The 22,291-nt window shown below is 44.2% G+C and overlaps 2 protein-coding genes across 5 annotated transcripts; one reads left to right on the forward strand and one right to left on the reverse strand.

Moving 5' to 3' along the window:
* Positions 1 to 3,148: 3,148 nt before the first annotated feature.
* LOC111855954 (BAR/IMD domain-containing adapter protein 2-like 1) lies at positions 3,149 to 19,583 on the forward strand. Of its 2 annotated transcripts, XM_023835491.2 has the most exons (15): positions 3,149 to 3,358; positions 3,549 to 3,618; positions 6,424 to 6,499; positions 7,531 to 7,617; positions 11,058 to 11,119; positions 11,907 to 11,978; positions 12,712 to 12,846; positions 14,189 to 14,341; positions 15,022 to 15,177; positions 15,400 to 15,514; positions 15,777 to 15,990; positions 16,490 to 16,549; positions 16,687 to 16,831; positions 18,103 to 18,143; positions 18,234 to 19,583. In XM_023835491.2, exons 2-15 carry the CDS (start codon positions 3,568 to 3,570, stop codon positions 18,304 to 18,306), a joined length of 1,440 nt encoding a protein of 479 aa, XP_023691259.1. In that variant the 5' UTR covers positions 3,149 to 3,358; positions 3,549 to 3,567; the 3' UTR covers positions 18,307 to 19,583. The 2 variants fall into 2 exon arrangements, with proteins under 2 accessions (XP_023691259.1, XP_023691258.1); XM_023835490.2 differs by having other exon boundaries at positions 3,150 to 3,618.
* Positions 19,584 to 19,591: 8 nt separating this feature from the next.
* LOC111855956 (membrane protein BRI3-like) lies at positions 19,592 to 22,273 on the reverse strand. Of its 3 annotated transcripts, none has more exons than XM_023835497.2 (4): positions 21,840 to 22,273; positions 21,358 to 21,566; positions 20,843 to 20,945; positions 19,592 to 20,603 (listed from the first exon to the last, which is right to left on the reverse strand). In XM_023835497.2, exons 2-4 carry the CDS (start codon positions 21,527 to 21,529, stop codon positions 20,471 to 20,473), a joined length of 408 nt encoding a protein of 135 aa, XP_023691265.1. In that variant the 5' UTR covers positions 21,530 to 21,566; positions 21,840 to 22,273; the 3' UTR covers positions 19,592 to 20,470. The 3 variants fall into 3 exon arrangements, with proteins under 3 accessions (XP_023691265.1, XP_023691264.1, XP_072560969.1); XM_023835496.2 differs by having other exon boundaries at positions 21,358 to 21,596; positions 21,840 to 22,198; XM_072704868.1 differs by lacking the exon at positions 21,840 to 22,273 and adding an exon at positions 21,774 to 21,797 and having other exon boundaries at positions 21,358 to 21,596.
* Between the last annotated feature and the right edge of the window lie 18 nt (positions 22,274 to 22,291).

Below are 22,291 nucleotides of genomic sequence, written 5' to 3' on the forward strand. Positions count from 1 at the left end.
TAAATGCGCCGGTGTTCTGTCATAATATCCTACCTATCGAGACGTGCTATGGAGCTTTTCTGCGCATGTGCAGTTCCACCGTCTTGGGATTAGGGTTAGGTTTTAGGGGTTAGTGTTAAGGTAAGGGTTTTAGGGGGGGTTGGGGTTGGGGTTAGGGTAAGAGTTAGGGTTAGGGCTATCGGTAGCATTTTTCGACAAAGCAGCATAAATCGACAGAACACCGGAATTTGTGGCTATGGAAAAGGACATTGGGTCTGAGCTGCTCGACATCATGCCACTACAACCCTCCCCAGGAAAATTATTATTATTATTATTATTATTATTATTATTATTTATTATTATATTTCATCAGAGTTGGCAGTGAGGCAGTTTTGGCTGTCAAATAATAGAAATTGATATGCAAACAGTATTAGGTTATCTAGGGCAGCAATTCGCGAGGCGAAGTTAGAAATGTAAGCATTTTAAAGCCAGCTAGCTCATGTGCTGATCCACGATCAGATTTTCCAGCCCCAATACTACAATTAACCTATGGGTCTGTAGCTTTTTAGCACACAACTAGTGACCAATCAACCAATCCAAGAAGCCAAACCACAGATACTTCATTTAAAATTCACTGGCGCGTCCAATCAGATTTGTGCAATAGGCATTGATTGGCGTAAATTGCACTAAGCACTTGATCATAGCGTTAATTTAAACCTATACAATAAAATAGTGTCGCAACCGAGCTGGCATGGTGAAAATTAGGTTGTGGTGCAAAAAAGGTTGAGAACCACTAATCTAGAGATCAAGTTTTTCAGCAGGTACAGGGACTTATTTCGTAAAAATTGTGCGGGAAAAATATGGTGCTTTTTGAATATCTTCGGAAAATCACGCCCGGCCAGCCTTGTTTGCCTTCCAAGCATTACGATAGTTGTCAGACCATTGTAGATGTAGAGATGCAGATTTTCAGAGGAGATAGCGGACTAATAAACTTTAATCTATCTGTTCACATTTTTGGAATTGTAGGTGTTAGGTATGATGGTTCTCATTACTGATCCTACATCGGATAACGTGGGACGTTTAAGCATTGCCCTATGCTACTTTAAAAAAAAAAAATCAACAACCAATGAAAACAAACAGTGCTGAAATCACGTTTCAATAGGGCTTGGTCTCCAGTTTTCATTGGTGTGAAACCGCACGGCAAGTGGACCGACAAACGACAAACTCTTTCGAGAGATAAGGCTGGTGGAAGCATATTGGATAGCATATGGAGTATATTGCTTAAGATGTTGCATTTTAGTAAAACAGGGCTGGGTGTTGTTTTAAAAATAAAGCACATTTTTGAAAAATATATTAGTTTTTGTTTGCTTTTGTCTTTAGTGTTGTCCCACTTTTGCTGAAGGTGCCAGTAAAACTGGGACAATACTTTTCAGGTTAAATGGGACACATTTTTACATGTAAATAATGTAGATCGTGGGTGCCTAACTCGTCGATCGCGATCGGCCAGTGTTTCTAGGTAGATCGCGATACGATAAAAAGACAATACGTTATTATTACGTTATTGGTGACGAACCGGTCAATCGCGATCAGCCGAAAATAAGAAGGGAATGTTTCATGGAGATTTAAAGATATTAATTACAAGAACACAATTGTTTATTTTAAGTTATATTGGATCTCGTGAACAAAATGCTACAATGAATTTATTTGTGCAATTAAAGTATATGTTGCCTCTATACAAAAAAACCTCAGTCCCACTTTAGCAGAAGAGCTGTTCCACTTCACCTGAAAAAGCACTTCAGGAATTGAGAGGTTCATCTCATGTTTTATCCCATTTAATTCTTAAATATTACATAGATTGCTTAAATGTGCACACAAAACTTTTTAAGGAGACATATAGTTTGAACAAATGGCTTTCATGAGATGTTTCTAAACCATTTAAAATGGTACACAGAAGCACACGCATTTTGCATTTACATTTTGCATTGAATTTACCTAGGCGTGTAAAAGTGTTTGTTTTTGATAGTCTAGATTCTGTCAGGTCTGCTGGTGGACGTGGTCCTTTTGTTGCCTACACAAGATAAACAAGAATGGCAGGTTCGAGGAAACTACAAGCCCTGAACTCCGGATCAGCAAGAGCTTTTACGGAAAAAGGCCATGCACTAACCAGCCAAACGAGGACATAAGGCAGCTAAAAGGGTGCATTACGTACAACATTGAATAAATAATGTGTTTATCCCACTGTTTTATATATATAATTTGGCGCCTCACCAAATGAGAAAGTGAAATGTGAAAGACTCATTTTTGTAACGCATTGTGATCATGGGATGATGACTCTATCACCAAGCCTCTGTTCATCAGGGCCTTCAGTGGAAAAAAGCTGTTCGAACAGGTTTCGACTGTTTTTTGTTACAAGGGTCTTAAGCTCTGCATTTCTGGAAGGTCACGTGTGTACCTGTCTCACACATCATCGGGAGACTGGGCGTTTTGCCTAAAGAAAATGAATTACTAATTCGGGAGTGCTGTGTCTACATACAAAATGGAAACACGCGCATCTCGAGCGCACATTCGCTGCCTTCCTTTGCTGTCGCGCGAGGAGTGAAAGTGCACGACAGCCCCTCGTTTCAGCTACGGAGCGATCAGAATGGCCGCGGGATGGCGGTACTGCACGCACGTTAGCCATACGAAAGAACGATTGATAATTGGCTCTCTGATCCCCGGTGTTTGTCTTTAAACGCACACAAACGCAGTCTGGGTGTGCATAATATGTGTTATCTTTAGTGAAGCACACGTGTTCACAGCTTTAACGCAAGCAAAACACATGCTGGAATCCCAGATAGATAATTCCTGAAATTAATCTTCAGAGCCTTTGAGAGAGTGCCAGAGAGGAAGGAAAACCTCATTTTTTCAGGCAGCAAGTCAGTGGCGACCGCAACGCGCAAATAAAAATGCGGAACAGAAATCGATGAATGGAGTATCCATGGCGCGATTATGGTTCCCTAAGAACTACTGTAACTTTATCACTATGCATGCAAATATATTATTTGTCCATCTAAGAAATATAAAGTATTATATGCTATAGCAATATAATTCTGCTGCCGTTCTATTATTGTTTGAATCTAGTCTATCCTTGTGGATTTATTTCAAATGGCTAGAAAATGTGGGGGAGAAATGGAAAAACACAATGTCAATATTTTGAGGAAGCTCAGGACGAAGGAACTCATTTTGCTACCTACTGGGAGCGCCAAGTGCCGAGATCTAGCCAGAACTCACCTTGTCGGACTGCGCCGGGGAGGCGTGACGTGTCTCATCCTACCTTTCCTGCCTCGTCACACGCACCACTTTGACAGTTCAGCGTTTAATCGGCTCGACACTCGTGGCGGTGAGTCCCCACATCCACCTGCGTCTGGAGTCTTGTGGGCTGCGTTTGGGCTACAGTCATTCAGCAGTAACAAGTGTGTCCGGTCCATGGTCGTTGAGATATCGATGCACTAGTACGACGGCTTTGTTGTTTTTGATTTCTTTCGGTGGGTGTTTATATCCATCGAGGCTTTTAATTGATTTTAAACCAGAACGTCAAAGGACACAAACATGTCCAGGAATCCAGAAGAAGTTAACAAGCTTACAGAAAGTACATATAAGGTAAGGTGATCAAGCGAAAATTGGTCATTTTGTCCAGTGGAATGTCATCGAACATTGTCATACATTGGCATCATTTTATAGTTCTGTGTAATTTTAAATCTAATTAGGCCACTGGTTCGTTTTATTTATTAAGAATTAGGCCTACCAAGAGATCGACAGTAGTGAACATTGTGTTCAAATTTAAACTTAAACTTTACTCAGCATTTGTCGTTACTTGTAAGAGAAGTGCTATTAATTTAAAACACAAGCTGTCAGGCGCAAGGTGTTTATTTGGGAGGGAAGGGGTAGAAACACTTAATATTGTTTCTTTTCGCCATTTAACAAATGATTGGTACAGTAGGCCTATAGGTACCGACAGCAGGCTTACGCAGCGATCACAGGTGTGTCTTTTTCCCCACTAAAGCCCTAACTGGTTCCCGTGACACACCCAGTTTCAACACGATGGGACAGGAAGAATTGCGCATGAACTCGCAACACCACCCCACCGTGATTTTAAGCTCAGGCGCACATGAACGCAACATATGTCACGGGTTGTTCTTTTTCAAATCCCCTTCGGCTCTTCGTTCAGCGATCTTAATTAATCTGAACTGAAACCAAGTACCTGGAAAAGGGCGTGTCACTATACGTAAACTGTGCTGATGACTATTTCCATGTTGTCAACATTCTGAGTATGAAAAAAATGACCTGACTGACGTGAATTAGCTTTGCGAATACATTTAACATCTACTGATCTAACCATAAGTATATAGGCTATACAGCGCTTGTCTTACCCTACCAGAAAAAGTATGGGGAAGTTGTGAATGAGATCAGGTGCATTTCGAGAAGTTCAAATTATGAAACCTTCTTTAAAACATCACTTTTAATTGTCTCTTTTCATTTTAGAGCTTCTTAAGGTGTAGTCAGACCTGGAGTCTCATCCATTCAGAGTGTAGAGGGTTTAATCTCACAGAACTCAAGAGTTGACATATGAGCAGTTTCCATGGAAACAGAGTGGCACTTTCATGTATGTGAAATGTCCATCCAGTTCTGTGCATAGTGCAGGGTTATCCTTGAATATAACAGTAGAACAGAACCACAGCTGACCGAATAATTTGCAACAGTAAACAATGTTTTTATTTTGAGAATTTTTAAAAGACCTGCAAGCTCTGTTTAATATCTTTGTCCTGGACACAACTGCTTGTGAGTTTTTTTTTTTTCTCAACTTCTAAATAATTTTATGGAGAAAGAGCCACAAAGAAATGTATATCTTGATCTTTTCCTTGTCAAATGTAATTGCGACCTGCTTCACACACTTATGTACTTGGCTGACCAACTTCAACCGTTCTTAGACTGACAAGGACCTGTGTTTCCCTGGGTTAACATCCTAAGTTTGCATGTTACCAGTAAAGAAAACTAATTTATATGAAAGCATTATGAAAGAACTTTAACGTCCTAGTTGAAGCTGTCACTAAGCTGAATCTTGTTTGTTCATGCAGCCGTTGTATGACAGAAGAGCACATTTTTACATGCGATCTCGAAGTTTCTGATTCTCCCTGACAGACAGACCCCTTTTTTCCCCCAACAAGACTGCTGAATTTCTGTAATTAAGAAACTTCAGCTTAATTATTAACATTTTTATTTCAACACACATCATCTGTACTCTGAGGTTTGGCTTTTTAATGAATAACATATATTTATTTGTACTATTGTTTTTTTTTTTAATGATTAATAGTTTTATTCCACTAGAGACATGTCCAGAGATCCAGCAATTCAGTTTTGTCCTCTCATTTTTGCTCCTACGTCTACACCACTCTGTTAAGTCCTGTTGTTCCTTAAAGAGGGCAGTTATGACATCACATGTATTGGGGGAGGGGTGCTTTTTACCATTCCACCAGCATTTTCCCTCCCGGATCTCAGGACGGTATAGGTTATGGACTTTATAAGTGAACAAAAGAGTCCTTCCTACTAACTGCACATTCAGGTTACAAACCTTTATCCTGAAAAAGCTGCCACCCATATTCAGAAGTTAAATGCCTGGTCTTACATTCATTCTGCCTGCTGCTGTACTTTCTGATCCCACAGTCTTCCTCTATAGGTGACTCCTTCCTGAAATATGAGACAGGTCATTCTCCCTTTTTATGCTGCTGCTTCTTTACACAAAGTGGCTTCTGTTAGCTTTATTTAAAAACAGCTGGGCCTGGTCACACAGAATATCGTCCCCATTTGTCACCAGACCATTGCCGTGGCAGTCAAAGAATGAGATTGTTTGTTTGTTTCAGTCTGAGTGGGAGTATTAATCTGTTATTTGTTGTGGCCTTTATGATCCCCAATTTAAAATATCTATTTTGTTAACGATTGATTGATTGATATTTAAAGAGTGAAGACATTCGGATATGTATATGTGTGAAATTTTGTTAATTCCTGCAGTTTTACAGCATATGGATGGGGAAGATCTGCAATTCCTGTAAGCTAAACACCTGTACACTGTCAGGAAAATTAGTACCAATTTGTACCTTTGAGGGTACAATTACTCATCACTGGAGCTGTACCTTCAAGGATCTGCCAAGTGTACCCTAGCTGTAGGTAAATGTACCTTTTAGCATAATTCAAGGTACAGAAAGGGACACTAGGGAACATTTTTGTACCATTGGGGTATATTAATGTTGTTTGTACCTTGGGGTACAAAACTGTACCTAGGCTGTACCCTTTTTTCTGACAGTGTTACTGCTAGCAAGCCCGTATAAGCAGCTGTGACCCCACTGGGAACATGTAGGAGGAAATGCTGACCATTGTTCCTGCATGATATCCTCTCCCATGTCCTTGCAGAATGTCATGGAACAGTTCAACCCAGGGCTGCGGAACCTGATCAACCTGGGGAAGAACTACGAGAAGGCTGCGTCTGGTAGGATGACCCTTCGACTGTTGCACCTGTACTCCAGGGTCCTTCAATGTGCCTGCAGAGCTATGGGCTATTGTATCTATAGGTCATGTATACAGTCTGTAAGCTCTTGGTTACGCCTTACATTAACTGCACCTTCATGAAGCATTCATTACGCATTAATAGAACATTCAGTGAACTCATCATCATAATGCATTCATAATGCAATTATAGAACACTCATAGTCAGCATGTATCTATACCGTAACTGTCACGTTCGGCTTGGAGGCGAGCAGGGAAGTAGGCGAGAGCAGCCAGGAATTCAGGTAAACGCGGGTTTATTGCACGAAAGATGGACATCGACGGACAATACAATGACAAGTCTGGGGGAAGACGGACTCAGACGAGGACTAAATACAAAAGACGAGCTAGACATAACAGGACCCAGGTGATCACAATCAGGGCTGAACACGAGGTAACGAGGTGGGCGTGGCACACATCAGGAGCGGACGGAGCAGATCATGACAGTAACATCCTAAAATACCATAACAGCTTTAATATATATTAATAAGAAACATTTTCAGATTAAATTATTATAATGTTTGTTTTTAGTGTATATTAAGGTATGTTAGGATATTAAGGTATACTTACATGCTTCTTATGAATACTCTATAAATGTATTATGTAGGGGCACTGAATGTTCTATGAATGCGTTATAAAGGCATCATGAAGGTGCAGTTAATGTAAAGTGTTACCGGATATTTATTAACTGATACAGAAGTGCTCTGCCATATATGTGAGTTTGTTCACCATCTGTTGTAAAAGTACATTATTCTGTTTGTCGCATTGTAAAAATGGCTTGTTTTTATTACTCTGTAAAATTTAACACCCCCATGCAGCCCATCATGAAACTCAAGCACAGGTATCTGGTTGGCAAGAGAAAGCTGTCACTTTATGAGGGCAATGGGGCCAGACAGATTTGTGCCTTTTATTACTGGTGATGTGTGTAATTAGGACTCAGAGAAACACCCCTCTTCCTATTCGCCCTTCTCGCAGCCATGACCTTGGCCGGAAAGACGTACTTCGATGCTGTTTCAAAGATTGGGGAAAATGCTGCAATTTCCCCTGTCTCCAGGGAGCTAGGTGAGTATATATCTCTGGATATCAACAGCCTTCACTGTGCTTTGGCTGTGCGTTAATGACCTTCGCTGTGCTTTGGCTGTGCGTTAATGACCTTCGCTGTGCTTTGGCTGTGCGTTAATGACCTTCGCTGTGCTTTGGCTGTGCGTTAATGACCTTCGCTGTCTCAGGGCTCAGTGTTGACGACCATCGCCGACCAAAGGGCTCTGTGTCGATGACCTTCACATACAAACATCTACCGTGTCAGCACTGCGGCTGCCTGACGTCCACGGCACATTTTCTCCTGCTCTATAGCTCTTGGCCCTTTGTCCGCCGCACATCATAATAAGACAAAATTGGCAGTGAATGTTAGCGCAAAGCTAATGGACAGATGTAAGAACTCTCAGGGTCCCGGGATTTCAGTTATGGCACCAGTCTAGAACTATCACTATTTACGCCAAGGCTAATATCAGCAACACATGACTTTTGCCTTTTATGTGTTTTTTGATATGGGAGCCCAAGCCGTGCTGTGTTTTCATTACGGCGTCCCTGTATCAGTCAGCGATAAGACGACTCTGTGGAAAGCGAGGCTTAGATCACTGCCACAGCACCAACTTTGCTAACAAAGCTCACTTCTGCTTGTGTGAGCACCTCTAAGACAGACCTTAGCTTTTTCTCGCTCGGTTGGTAGACCTCCAGTAATTGACAAGCTAGCTCCCTTGAGAATGGCTCTGCCTGACATTACAGAGAGGAAAGAACTTGCTGGACAGGGAGCCAAAGTCGGCCATCAAAATCCACGGGGTGTGGGTGTGTGACACACATAGACTGTACGTCTCTCACTGGCTCAGTGGGTGCGTGACACACATAGACTGTACGTCTCTCACTGGCTCAGTGGGTGCGTGACACACATAGACTGTATGTCTCTCACTGGCTCAGTGGGTGTGTGACACACATAGACTGTGTGTCTCTCACTGGCTCAGTGGGTGCGTGACACATATAGACTGTACATCTCTCACTGGCTCAGTGGTGGGGGACACATAGACTGTACGTCTCTCACTGGCTCAGTGGTGGGGGACACACATAGACTGTACGTCTCTCCCTGGCTCAATGGGTGTGACACACATAGACTGTACATCTCTCACTGGTTCAGTGGGTGCCTGACACATAGACTGTACGTCTCTTACTGGCTCAGTGGGTGCGTGACACACATAGACTGTGCGTCTCTCACTGGCTCAGTGGTGGGGGACACACATAGACTGTGCGTCTCTCACTGGCTCAGTGGGTGTGTGACACACATATACTGTACGTTTCTCACTGGCTCTGCCTGATAGTCAACCCATCCTCTATACATCTCTCATCTGCAGATGATAGGATCATAGTTGAGATTTCAGATTAAACGCGTTATTGTTTTATAGTCCATGTTATATATTTGTAAAAATAAAAAACTAAATAAATAATAAGTTAGTTACAAGCAGTCACCAGGATAAGAATGACTTACGGACAACTTCACGAACAAACTGCCATAAAGCCTATCACATGAAACATCCGTCTTAAATACAATGGTTTGTAATAGCAAACACATGTGCTGCTTTTGTGAGGCCTGTAAAATCATTGTGCGGCTCGAGGTACAGTACAGTGTCGTATAGTAAACATATACTCAGTACTAAGACAAACATGACTGACTTATGCTAAGTAAGAATTCTATGTACTTGTTCCAACTTACCTACAAATTTGACTTAGAATTAGAGAACGGATCTTGTTCATAACTGGGCGATTGCCACTGGTGCCCAGAGTTGGGTAATTCAGGTCCAGAGAGTAAAAGTCCAGACTGGGATTTTGTTTCAACCAACCAGTTGCGCATAAAGAGTCACAGTCACAGAGTACTCCACTGGTCGGTTGAAACAAAATCCGGATCTGGACTTTTACACTCTGGACATGAATTACCCAACTCTGCTGGTGCCACATGGCAGATGTTTTGAAATTGTGCGGCCATATATGTCACATGGCTTCTTTGCTGCCAGGAAAATAAAGGTCAGTTACAGTGTAAACACAAAGCCGGCCCTGTATCTGTCACAGCCAGATACATTCGCCATGTAGCCGCACCGCTGCTGTCCGTGTCGGGGTATCGAACCGTGACCCTGCCGGGAAGCAGGGCAGTAATGCTGTAACGCCGTAATTCCCCTCAGTCGACACAATGTGATGTCAGCAACCGTGTCTTTTTCTCTGGCTTTCTGCCAGCTACCCTGATGTGGCCAAACCCCCCCCCCCACCCCCCCAGCAGTCACTGCTCGTGGGCGGCCTTCCAGCTGCCGATCATCACTGGCACATGTTGGACAAAAAGGCTCGACTGTGTGATTTAAGAATGCTAGTCTTGATTTAATTAACACTGTATTTTTTTTTTGTCTTATTCGAAATGTAATGCGTGACTCTGCTGTTGTTTTGGTTCAACATTTTAGTTCCCTTATTGTTAGGTGGAACTGAAAAGATATTAGGCAAATATTTATAAGGTGTAATTTTTATTTATTTATTTTTGGGTCGGTTCTGTTTTAATGTAACACGCTGGCAGTCAGGGCCTGCTACCTGAGCCCCTCTGCAGTACATTTGGAGCGATGCACACTCGCATACCTTTCGGTCGATCACTGGTAGCAGCGCAGGGCTCTGTCCGTTGCCTAGATACCTCGCATCCGTGCCAGCGGCGAGCTGCGTACGCAAAGCAGACTGAGCCGCGAGCAGAATGCAAATGTGGATCAAGGCCACACTGTTTACTTACTCAAAGTTCAGCCCATTTATCACAGGAGAGTTCAGATCTGTGTCCGACGGGAATCTGTATGTGTGGGCAGATTGTTGACCTTCACATGTGGCCTCTCTCACCGTGGTGTTGGCACCTTTGTTACTCGTCAGTATATTTACTTATCATTATGATTAATTACCTAAGTAATTCATGCATCATCGACACATTGGTTGGCTGGGATAGCCCAGCTGCTGGCCCCCACCTGCCCCCTCTTCAGTGGCCACGCCTCCACCTGCCTTTTCATCAGACTTCAGTGGGGACAGGAAGTGACATAGAGGAAGGGGCTGGGCTTGTGTTGCGGCCTATTAGCCGAGAGGCTCAAGGTCGACATGTCAGATTATGCAGATTGGGGAGTATTAGGGGGCTCTAGGGGCTACCTGGGAATGATCTAGCACTGCGCATGTGAACTCCAGGGCTCGCTGCGCAGTGGCTGTTAAGTGATATGTTGTGTGTTAGCAACTGTACAGTTAACAAACACTTAACAACAAGCCTGATGTGTCTGTCTCTTTGTCCCCTGTTGGCTAGTCTTTTTCTGGTTTGTCTTCCACAATCGTATTAAGTTTATTGATTTCCTCAGTACCTGTTCTCTCATTCGTGTTTCAAAACATGAACGTCTGGTCTGCATAATGGTGCTTCCCTTTTAAAGTCCTACCGACAACCTGTTTCCCCACAGGGGTCGTGTTGATGGAAATCTCCGAGGTTCACCGGAACGTTCACCTTGAACTGGAGGAGAACGTAAGCGCCGTCCTTGTTTTCCGTGTGCGCTCAGTCGCGCCGTGTCTGGCCATCCACCCCACCCAATAAAACTAACACAATGGCAAAGACCCCCGCAGCTATTTACAGACCACAGTAATGGTCGTTTCTTTATGATGATGCAGAGGTCCAAAGTAAAGAAGAAAAAAAACACACAAAAGGCTTGAGCAAACAACCTATGAGGTGCAGCTGTTTGGTTATTTTGTATCTGGCGTGATAGGGAACAGGTTTGAGCATGCCCGACTGATGGCCCCAGGGCATCTGCAGGCACACACACCAGTACACACGCACACACACCAGTACACACGCACACACACAGGCACACATATGGGCAGCAGGCTCCGGAAACTTCAGCAACACAAGTTATTCAGGCTGAACAGAACTGCCGTAATTGCTCTTAGTTGCCAGGGTCCTGATTCCGCTTTGAGTCCCGTCCCAGTAGCCGGTCAACCTCGGCCTTATTTGCATCCTCAGTTTGTATCAAGATCACCGATGCAAATGGAGAATGTAATTATAAATCATTGTTTATTCATAAGATCGAAAAGCAGATTCTGAGTCTTGTGACCGTCAGTCCACCTAGTGTCAGCCAGTCTATTGTGGTCTGTCACTGGTTCATCCGAAACGAAATGGCATTTATCAGAAATAACATTAAAACGAAGGCTAACGAAGGGAGAGGCTGCTGTGAAAGGTGTTCGCCCTACTCAGTGTGCCATCTCCGCACTCCTCGTTATGTCTCTTAGCTATTTCCTCATGTTCCCATCTCTTGCAGTTCCGAAAGTTCCACAAAGAGATCCTCTCTGAGCTGGAACGCAAGACAGACATGGATGTAAAATATATGAACGTGAGTTGGCATGAGTCACGTGTGTCACCAGTGCATTTTACAGGATAATGTGAAGGACTCTTCTTCATCTTGGGGAGAGTGAGAGAGTGTGTGTATGTGTGTGGTCCAGGTATTACATTGTGTGGACAACCTGTTATTTTGATGTTGTGGGGACCATTTTTTCAGTCCCCACAAAGGGAAATTCAATTTTATAAAAAATCTGTGACAGCAATCAAAAATCTTAAAATGCCAAAGGACTGTATTTTGTTTAGTTACTTATGGTTAAGGTTAAGGCTGGGGGGGGAGGGGGTTAAGGCTGTCATTGCTGGGATTAGGGTTTTGCTCTTATAAATGAACGAATAGTCCCCACAAAGATATGAGTACAGGTGTGTGTGTGCGTGTGTGTTTGCATTGATCACATTTGAGGACCAAATTGTCCCCAAAGTGTAGTAAAACCTGAAATTTCCCTACTTTTAGGGACATCTTTTGAGGTCCCCATTTGGATAACCTCAGCTTTATAAAAATCTGTGAATGCAATCAAAAAGTAAAAATGGCAAAAGTCTTGTATTTGGGTTGGTTACTTATGGTTAAGGTTAGGGATGGGTAGAGGTTAAGGGTGTCGTGATTGGGATGAGGGTTTCTCCCATAGAAATGAATGGGCGGTCCCCTTTTAGAGAGGAAGACCCGCCAGCATCAGTGGCTTTCGTGGGCCCGTCTCAAAGGGGCCTAAAAGAGAACTTTGTGTCCCTCACAGGCCACATTCAAGAGGTACCAAATGGAGCACAAAATAAAGCAGGACTCAATGGAGAAATCCCAGATGGATCTGAAGAAGCTTCGCAGGAAGAGTCAGGGGAAGAATGCCACCAAATACGAGAGCAAGGAGAATGAGGTGAGCATGAATCGTGAAACACGTCGGCGGTCCTTTTCACGATGATCCTGTCGGGCGCAAGGCATGATGGGAAGTGTAGTTCCGTCGTATTTCTTTGTATAACTACATGCAAGGATCTATTGACCTATTGATCTGTAGTAGGGCTAAGCACCATTACCCAGGACCACCAGGCATCGGGAAAACTGCTTTCCAGACCATTTCACCCATGTCACTTCCATTATAAATGTGGCACATTTGAGTGTATCAGATCCCTACAGGTCAGCCAAATTTGGGTAGAAGTGACTCTAAGTTTGGGCAGCTGGCAGCCTTGGAAATAACAAAAAGCGTAAACATCAATCTGACTGCCAGGCAGCTTTGCTTTCCAAGATGTCCGGCTATAATCGTGTACTAATTTTCAAGCATTTTTCTGTGGGGTGTGTTAAGTAATGATATCTATCAAAATGCATAGAAAACTATTGTTTTTGTTACAACATAATGTCTTGATTTCTTATTATCAGTCTGGTTTTGCTGGGGATAATGGGGACCAGTTTACCCCCATCACCGACAGGAGACATGTCTGTTTGAAATGATTGGTCTACGCTGCACCTCCCTGACTCAACGTTTCACTCAATCAGCTCTTCTCTTGTTCACCATGGAAACCCTGCAGTGGAAAAAAGGAAGAGACAGGGGGGGTTATAATTTAGAGAGAATCGGCTCGGAGTTTCCCTGCTGTCGGCTAGGAGACGCTCAGACGGTTCCTCACGCGAGCGAGTGCCACTCCCTTCCTGCCCGACGTCTCTAGTGGCTGCTTTCTGCGTTTGATGGGGCAGCTTTGCTTAGGTCGTGCATAATGTCTTACAAAGGAAAAGCAGACGTGAACCTGGAAGGTTACATGAAAGGCTGTTCTAGAATTTGAAGTAACGTTGGTTAGAATTAAACATTAAAATAGCACATTGATTTACTACCATGATTCACTTGCCTGGCACTACATGCGCGGTTATAGAAAACTAATCAATCAGATTCAAGAATTCACAGTATGAATAATTTTAGTATATATCCATAGATTATGTATGTGTAGGCATATTAAGGTTTTTTTTTTGGAGAGTATTATCAATTGCTATAAATGCACTCATGATGATGTCCTTTGTATTAGTGTTTGGATGGCTATAGGCTGTAATCACCTAATAAATAATCAGTGACGTCTGGCACATCATGCCCTATGTGGTCCTCATTATGTTACATATATACAGGTTACAAGGGACCTTTAATGACAGACGGACTTCTGGTGTCCCCGGTGGTGCGAGTGGTGGTCAGGTCAGCATCAGAGTGACACTCACGCTGTCTGCTTGGCTCTTACCCACAGTGTGCGGAGACTCTGACCTCTCGACAAATGGAGATGCAGAATTTTGTAGCGGACGGCTGCAAAGAGGCCCTCCTGGAGGAGAAGAGGAGGTTCTGTTTCCTGGTCGACAAGCACTGCACCCTCACCTACCAGTTCAGCGCCTTCCATCACAAAGTGAGGGCGTGTCAGTGATGGTGACACGGTTTCTATGTCGTCTGATGGGCATAAGTTAGTCTGCGACCCTGTTGCTATGACACGGTTCTTATGTCGTCTGATGGGCATAAGTTAGTCTGCGACCCTGTTGCTATGACACGGTTCTTATGTCGTCTGATGGGCATAAGTTAGTCTGCGACCCTGTTGCTATGACACGGTTCTTATGTCGTCTGATGGGCATAAGTTAGTCTGCGACCCTGTTGCTATGACACGGTTCTTATGTCGTCTGATGGACATAAGTTAGTCTGTGACCCTGTTGCTATGATGCTATTGCAGTAGTCTGACGGACACGGGCTACTCTGTGACCCTGTTGCTATGACATGGTTGCTATGACGCCGTTACTATGCTGTCTGACGGACACGGGCTACTCTGTGACCCTGTTGCTATGACATGGTTGCTATGACGCCGTTACTATGCTGTCTGATGGACACGGGCTACTCTGTGACCCTGTTGCTATAACACGGTTGCTATGACGCCGTTACTATGCTGTCTGATGGACACATCCTAGTCAGTGATCTTTTTGCTACGATGCGGTTGCTATGATGCTTTTTTTGTGCAGTCTGATAGAGGCTGACTAGCCTGTGATTCTGTTGCTATGACGCTGTTGCTATGATGCTGTTGCTGGGCTGTCTGACTGACAGGCAGAGGAAATGCTCCTGCAGAAGGTCCAGAGTTGGCAGGACAAGTGCGGCGACGCCACCATCGTGCCGGACAACATCATGGCAGTAATCGAGGGACTGCGCATACCGGTCTCGTACACCCCCCAGCCATCACCCGTAATGAACCGCAGCAACAAGGTGGGTTCAGCGTTCTCCTCCTCATCCTCATCTGCATTATCTTCATCATTGCCAGCATCACAGAAATTATGCTGTATAGTATTATTGATGGAACAGTGTTAATAGTCTTGCTAATATTACTGGAATAAAGTACGAGTACATTTGCAGCAGCGAGTATATTGTGATGAGGAAGCTGAAGGAAAATAATAATTACATCACTCCCTCCTGCCTCTGTTGCGTTAGAACCCCTCGGACACAGTGACTCTGCCTCCAGCTCCGCCCATGAATGCCAACGTCAGCCCATTGGCTAACATGTTCAAGCCGCCAAAGGGCGTGGCCAATGATGAGAGTCCTGCAGGCAGGTCTTTCTCCAATCACTGCCCATTTTCATCATGATGCTACCCAGGGAACTAAGAAGAAAATCATTATCTTCCTACTGAGCTCATTTGTTTAGCAAATGATAACTTTGCTGTCATTACATTGCAATGTAACTGTACAATAAAAGCTTTAGTTAGACCATTGATTTTATCTAAACGTGTTTATCTAGGGTTTACTGTTTGACACCAAGTCATACAGGGGTTTGGTGTCCAGGCCAGTGTGCTGAGTCCTTGTTCCTGCAGAACCTGCGGGCCGTGAGGAGGGCAGCCTCCCCCGGTCGACCTCCCTCACCTCCGGTCTCAACCTGCTGAAGCGACCCAAGGTCCGTACCATCTTCCCACACACGGGGGAGGGCAGCGAGACTCTGCTGAGCTTCCAGGAAGGCGCCATCATCACTCTGCTCATCCCAGACGAGAAGGACGGTTGGCTGTACGGGGAGCTGGACAAGAACAAGCAGTGAGTGTTTACCGCTTGGCCCAGGCAGGCAGGGCCGGCGGCGGTGTGACCCTGCACCTCGAACCGCAGCTGAGGACGCCATGAATCTGGTTGGGAAAGCCCATCTGAGGGGGGCGGGGGTTCCAGACAGCAGGGTCCCCACCCAGAAGACAATTCCGCCACAGTCGCAGCGTCGTTTCCCTGCACGATATAGTTGTACTGCCCCCTACTGCTCACAGAAGGGTTTCAGTATGGGATAAGGTAGGTGTGGGTGGGTTAGAGAATTTAACACTGATTTAATAAAAGCTTTTATCCGAAGCCAAACACATGCGAAACCCTGAGAAAGCAGAGTCAGCCTGGGGGTGACGGGCCTCGCTAAGGGACTCAAAAGTGAGAACACTTTGCCGACTCCAGGATTTGAACTGAAAACCTTCTGCTCGCGGGAACACGATCCAATCCCGCTGAGCCGCGCGCCGCACAAGTTCACAGTGTGACGCTTCTTCACGTTTGTGTCCCGCAGGAGGGGCTGGTTTCCTTCCTCCTACTGCCAGCCCTACACAGAGCCGTCCACCAGCACCAGGTAACGCGGGATGTCTGGCGCCGTGAACTGTTAATGCTGTTATTGGTTAGTGCTCCAGGGTGACTGACCCGGCCCCTCCTCCACCCACCCATCTGGCCCCTCCCCCATCCCCTTTGGCCCCTCCCACCCACCTACAGGCCAGACAAGCCGGCACGCAGTAAAAGTGTGGTCAACTTGACTGAGCTGGACCCCTCAGACATGTTACTCCCCCCACCAGACTACAGCGATGCAACCAGCAGGGCTGCCTCAGACCCTCCGGCCCCACCCTACCCCGAAAACACGGTCAGAGTGCATGCCGGCCCCTTCCTCTCCCTACCCCTCACTGCTGGTTCCCTGGAGGGCATGCAGATAAGGCCTCGCTGAAGCAGGCTACTAGGAGTGTGCTAATTCACGTCCTGGGTCAGCGTGCCGGATCAGCCGCGGGCGTCAGAGTAGCGATTATGTCCATCACGTTTCCACAAGTTCAAAGCCATCGGCCAGAGCTGCGGCCCAGTATAACATGGGTGACTGTGGGGGCCACAGGCTGTGCGTGTCAGTTTGGGGAGACAAGGTACCGTCTGCTGAGGGTATGACCGTTCATCATCATCATCGTATGCAGATTTATTTGCTTTATTTACTTTGCTGCTTTTCAGGGGAAATCCAGCATAACACACACTCCAGCTAAACAAGCAGGGAAACAATAAAAAGCACTTCCTTATTCCCACTTCCTAAGAACTCTGTTGAAAGAGTGGGTGGTGAGCATTTGCACTGTTACGTTTTCCTTGGTGGTGAGGGGGTGAGAGGTGTATAGCGCCACCTAGCAGACCTGGGCTCACCTGCCCACATCCCCGTCTGTGTGTGACGTCAGAAGGACCACGGCCTCCCCCACAGATCCTAGGGTGTCGGCCCCGTTGAAGGTAAAACGGGCCGTTTTCCACAGGTTGCAGTGTAGCCTCACTTCCCGTAAGACGCTGCTGCCCCCTAGTGGCTATGTTGGCTAACAGCTCTGCAAAGCCATTTCTTAACGAGTCTGTGCGTGTGTTCATGTCCGGTGGGCATACATAAAGATTTCAAAGTTTACTTAATATCATTGTGTCAAGAGCTCACATCAGACCCATGAGTGAAAAATCACCCCTTTTTTATATGAGTTCTGCTAAAATGTATGAGATTTCAATAAAAGTAAAAGAAGCTCAGACCTTCTTTTCCAGTTAAACTCTTTGTGTGTGTATATAAGACACTGTTCCAATGTAGTATGTAGACAAAACAAAAGATGGAATGGGGTGGCATTTCAGGATGGTCTGGATTCCTTCTGCTCTGCATCTTGTGACTAGACAGTCTTGCTTATGCATAGTTGAAACTTGCACAATATGGCCCATGACCAGTAGTTAAACTTTCCACCCAATCAGATGATGCCACTCCTAGCTTGTTTGTCCAAACGATAGCATCTATGCTTAGGTTTCTGTCCTCAAAACTAGCGTGTAAGCTAATCTTTTCGCCTCAAAGGCTAGTATTTTATGTCAGTCATAATAGGTAGTATCCAGCTGATATTTCTGCCATATTTATGTGTTTTTCAGGAGTCACAGCACAATGGTATTGCAAAAGTCCCTTTCTTGGCGTAAGTAACGTTAATGTGAAAATGTTTTGACTCTAACTGGCCTCGTTGCCGGAATGCTTGGCTCTTAACACTTTTTCTTTGACCTCATAGGGGAGGGAATCCCTTTATTACTGTCAAACTACGGCCAACAGTCACCAACGACAGATCAGCTCCAGTCATTTAAAGATCAGAGGCTGCAGGACCAACACCCCAAATCTACTGCATTATTGCAGCAAACGTCATCAAGTTCCTGAGGCTTCAGGGTGGCACCAAAACCCTGGTAGCTGGTGAGAGTTCAGGCTACTTTAGTGATGCTGAACTGGGCGGGATTACAGAGTGTTCGATAGAATTTTTGTATTTGTATTCCTGTTTTATTTATATTCGATACATGTACACCTCAGACTGTGCATGCTCAATCTGACTTAGGGAGAAAGATTATTTATATACTTTTAAATATAGATTTATATTTTCTACATATCACACTTGTTAATTGTACACAGCCATCACCTCACCCTGTTAACACAACCGCTATACAGCGATTTGTCTTACAGTGGCATCGGTTGAGATCTATCTCTGCTTTTGACTTGTAGCAGCGATAAGACCCTTGAAGAATGTGTACAAAATGGGACATGATTCTGTCTGTGTGAGTCCATTGTTGCTACTGTAGTAGTGCGATGCCTCTTGGACCTTTGGGGAACCCGTGCAGCCACTCAGTGTAGTTTGCAGTGATCGCTTATTGGTAACATTGTATCAGGATATGCATTTGTGAAATATGTCCTTTGAGGTGTTTCTACTACAAATGCTCTTACGCTGTCTAATAAAACAAATACAACCACTTCCTGTTTAACAACCACCTTGGTCAGTGACCGCTGGCAAATACGTTAGTCAATTTAAAAAAAATAAAAAATCAACCAATGCAAGCATTTATGACCATATTTGCCGGAGTGATGGAGATATTTGAAGTAGAATTTACAAAATGTTAATGTCCACTTTTTGAAGGATAAAGGAAATTGAGTATGGAGGACTGAAGTCATGCACACAGTCGCGGTCAGGCCAAAGCTACCGTGATTTTTACTTAACCTGATTGTTGAAAATGAACTTTGTTGTGAAACGAGGAGTGGTTGTAAGCAGCCCGTTTAAGGATGATGCAGACTGTTCAGTTTTGTCTATTGAAGAAATCATTTGTCTTCCTAACTGTTCTATTTTCCATTGTTTGCACATTGTAACATTTAAACTAATCTGTGTATGAAACTTTACCATGGCACAACTGGGGACACTTTTGAAGGCTGGCATTCTGTAAACATTTTTGTTGTAAAGATAAAATAAATTCACATCCAGCAATTTCAAGGATCTAGTACCAAGTTACAGTTATACATTTGAGTTCAATAAGAGTTCAATCAGATGAAACACGTATGCACAAATTTCCATCTACAATCCAAAATAAAACTGAAGTACTCTGAAGTCAAGGCTGTGGATACAATTTCATTTTATTATATTTACATTCATATAAACAGGATTACATTCATAACAGTGTGTACTTTCCTTACAGGGTGATTAATGTAAATACATATTGCATCGAGAGGTAATATGGAACAGCAGAGTATTCATGAACTCAGAATGACTCCAGAGAGGAGGTTAATACTGCTGTGTGATTGTTTTGTTTTCCAAACATCACAACCATGTGATCCTGAGAGGAAGGATAGTAGGTACCAGCGAGGCCCTAGCAGCAACATACAGAAGGAAAATGAGACAGAGGCTGAAAGCCACTCTGCAAGATTTGGTCTCTCTCTCTCATTTTGTCTCAACAATCTCATGGCATTTGGGCACAAAGCAACCCGGCTGGGCTGAAGGAAGACAGACGCAGCCAGACATGCCACCTAAGTCCAGCAAGTGGTACTGATCCCTAAAACGTCAAAAACACAGAGTGAAGGTTGCCATAGCAACAGAAGAATCACAGGGAGGGAAAAAAAAAAACCTTCAAGAATTTCTTCCAGCTGCAGCCAGCTGAAAGTTACATTTATTCTTAGGGTGGATTAAATGTGAGTAAGTCCAACTGCAAATATACGCGAATCATTTCTGAAATGTATTTTTTATCCCATATTTCCGGTAAGCTGTGATGGGGGAAGAGAATGATTCAGATCACTAAGGCACCAAAACAGAGTGACAAACAGCTAGGAATTTGACAGGTAATTTTAATCTAAATACAGACTTCTGATGGTACATTGCTCATCAGAAACTGCTTGATCATATTGCTTTGAATCTCTGGGAAACATATGGCAGTGTGTGTGTAGTAGAAGATGAAATGGAGAAAAAAAAATCTGAAATGCCCAAACCACAGTTTGGTCCCTCTACCCAAAGGTGGCGCCACAGTTTGGACATCGCCTCTGGCGCAGCGCAAGGCAGAAGATGATCCCAATGGGGAAGAAGAATATAGCACACAGGAGCCCTAAGCAAGTGAAGTCGTCCTCCAGCACACCAACTCTGAGAAAGCGAAACAGGGGCTTTAATGCAACACCACAACAAGGAAGTGGTTCTCACAGGAAGTGTCAGGACATTCTAGTTACTTATCACCATGTTATGTATCTTACTCAGTCCTGAAATGGCAACCAAATCCCCTTAATCAGTGAAGGATCCTACCCCATATTAACAACTCCTAAGAGCAGATGAATCACTTTTGGGTATTTCCCCTCCCCCGTCCCATTCTGTCACACTGACCATACCTGCAAGCCGGGCATCCACCCACCACCACTACAGAGGGCTGGATGATCGTGTACGTGTTGGAGTAACTCGGTTGCTGGCCAATAGATGGCAGCTGTGAGCACGCTGCAGAACATAAGCACGTATCAAGGCGTCATCTTGCACTGACCCAGGAAGGGCAGAGGTACATTAACTGTTTTCAAAATTACTTGCAACCAGCAAAACACTTAATTTCACTGCTTGGCCAACGCTGCAATCCAAGTCATCTCTAAGTGATATCAAACTATAGATATCTGGAAATGCTACCAAAGCAAATCAGGCTGAGAAAAATATTAACAGCGGACAACTTTATGAAAAAGGAAGAAAGAAAAACAACCAATGATTCGTTTAAATTCAAAAGACACCACAATCAATAATGGCTATGTGGAAGACATCTTAAAACAGTAGGAGGGAGATCTGTAACAGTAGACTCTTCCAATTATGAAAAGAAAACTTTTCGAGAAGTGACAGCGATAAACTATAAATACCCGCTACTTGCCTGGCCCGTTGGGATATTGATATGGCGGAAGAGGCGGTTGATAGCCCTGCGGCGGCGGGCCAGACGTGCGGATCGCTCCATAGTTATGCTGCGGCTGCTGCCCGTATTCATATCCCCCAGGGGCGACGCTGTAAGCAGGGGGTCTGTCTTGCACCAGAGACTTGCTGTCCATATTACTGGAGGTATTCCCCCTTCTGCTTCGATGTTCCCTATACGGAAAAGGCCTGTGTTTGTTTCTGCTAAAATATAAAAAGACGCGCAAAAAAACTAACTTTACCATCCACCCTCTCAAACACAAACTTTCAAATCAGGTCACTCCGCTTCGTTAACACGGCAGGGGAGACGCACAGCTCAATTGGCAATCACTTAACATTTTCGCCAAGTTTAATAACCCATTAATCATCATCTGTTCTTACCCTACAAAATCATAATCAATGACAAGGTTTGCAATAACCTACGCAAAACTTAAAAGATCGCTTTACCTGCCGCGTCTTCAGTCACAGGACAAAATCATGTGATAGCCGAACTGAGGAGGAAGCCGTTCTTAAAGCCACAGGGGTCTCTAGCGCAAGCAGCGTTCAGATTCAGTCATTCAAGACGTATTTCGGACAGACTACATTTTGAAATCTATATTGATGTAAAATATATGAACCCATAGCCACAATCAGACAATGTTTTGGGCTTCCATTTAATCTTATATATTGTCAGACACTGGTATGACAAAAGTTGTTTGCACTGTTAATCTGTGCGCTGTGCTTAACGAATACGCATATACTCCCTTTTAAGAATATTGTGATGTTTTAAAACTAATTAGCTTTATTTTACATTTAGGCTTTGTATCGGTCTTCAAAAATATCCATCCAATCAACCATCTTTAAGAGTTCGTGCGCTACAGGTTCTCGGGGATGGGGGCCCAATCCGTGTATCATTCGTT

The sequence above is a fragment of the Paramormyrops kingsleyae genome, chromosome 22 (assembly GCF_048594095.1).
Source record: "Paramormyrops kingsleyae isolate MSU_618 chromosome 22, PKINGS_0.4, whole genome shotgun sequence".
Classification (NCBI taxonomy): Eukaryota; Metazoa; Chordata; class Actinopteri; order Osteoglossiformes; family Mormyridae; genus Paramormyrops; species Paramormyrops kingsleyae.

Coding starts and splice junctions, on each gene's coding strand:
- LOC111855954 (XM_023835491.2), top strand. CDS start 3,568: ATGTCCAGGAATCCAGAAGAAGTTAACAAGCTTACAGAAAGTACATAT. Junction 7,618..11,057: donor CCCTGTCTCCAGGGAGCTAG/GTGAGTATATAT, acceptor GTTTCCCCACAG/GGGTCGTGTTGATGGAAATC. Junction 15,991..16,489: donor GAGCTGGACAAGAACAAGCA/GTGAGTGTTTAC, acceptor TGTGTCCCGCAG/GAGGGGCTGGTTTCCTTCCT.
- LOC111855956 (XM_023835497.2), bottom strand. CDS start 21,529: ATGGACAGCAAGTCTCTGGTGCAAGACAGACCCCCTGCTTACAGCGTC. Junction 20,946..21,357: donor TCAATATCCCAACGGGCCAG/GCAAGTAGCGGG, acceptor TATGTTCTGCAG/CGTGCTCACAGCTGCCATCT. Junction 20,604..20,842: donor GGTGGATGCCCGGCTTGCAG/GTATGGTCAGTG, acceptor TCGCTTTCTCAG/AGTTGGTGTGCTGGAGGACG.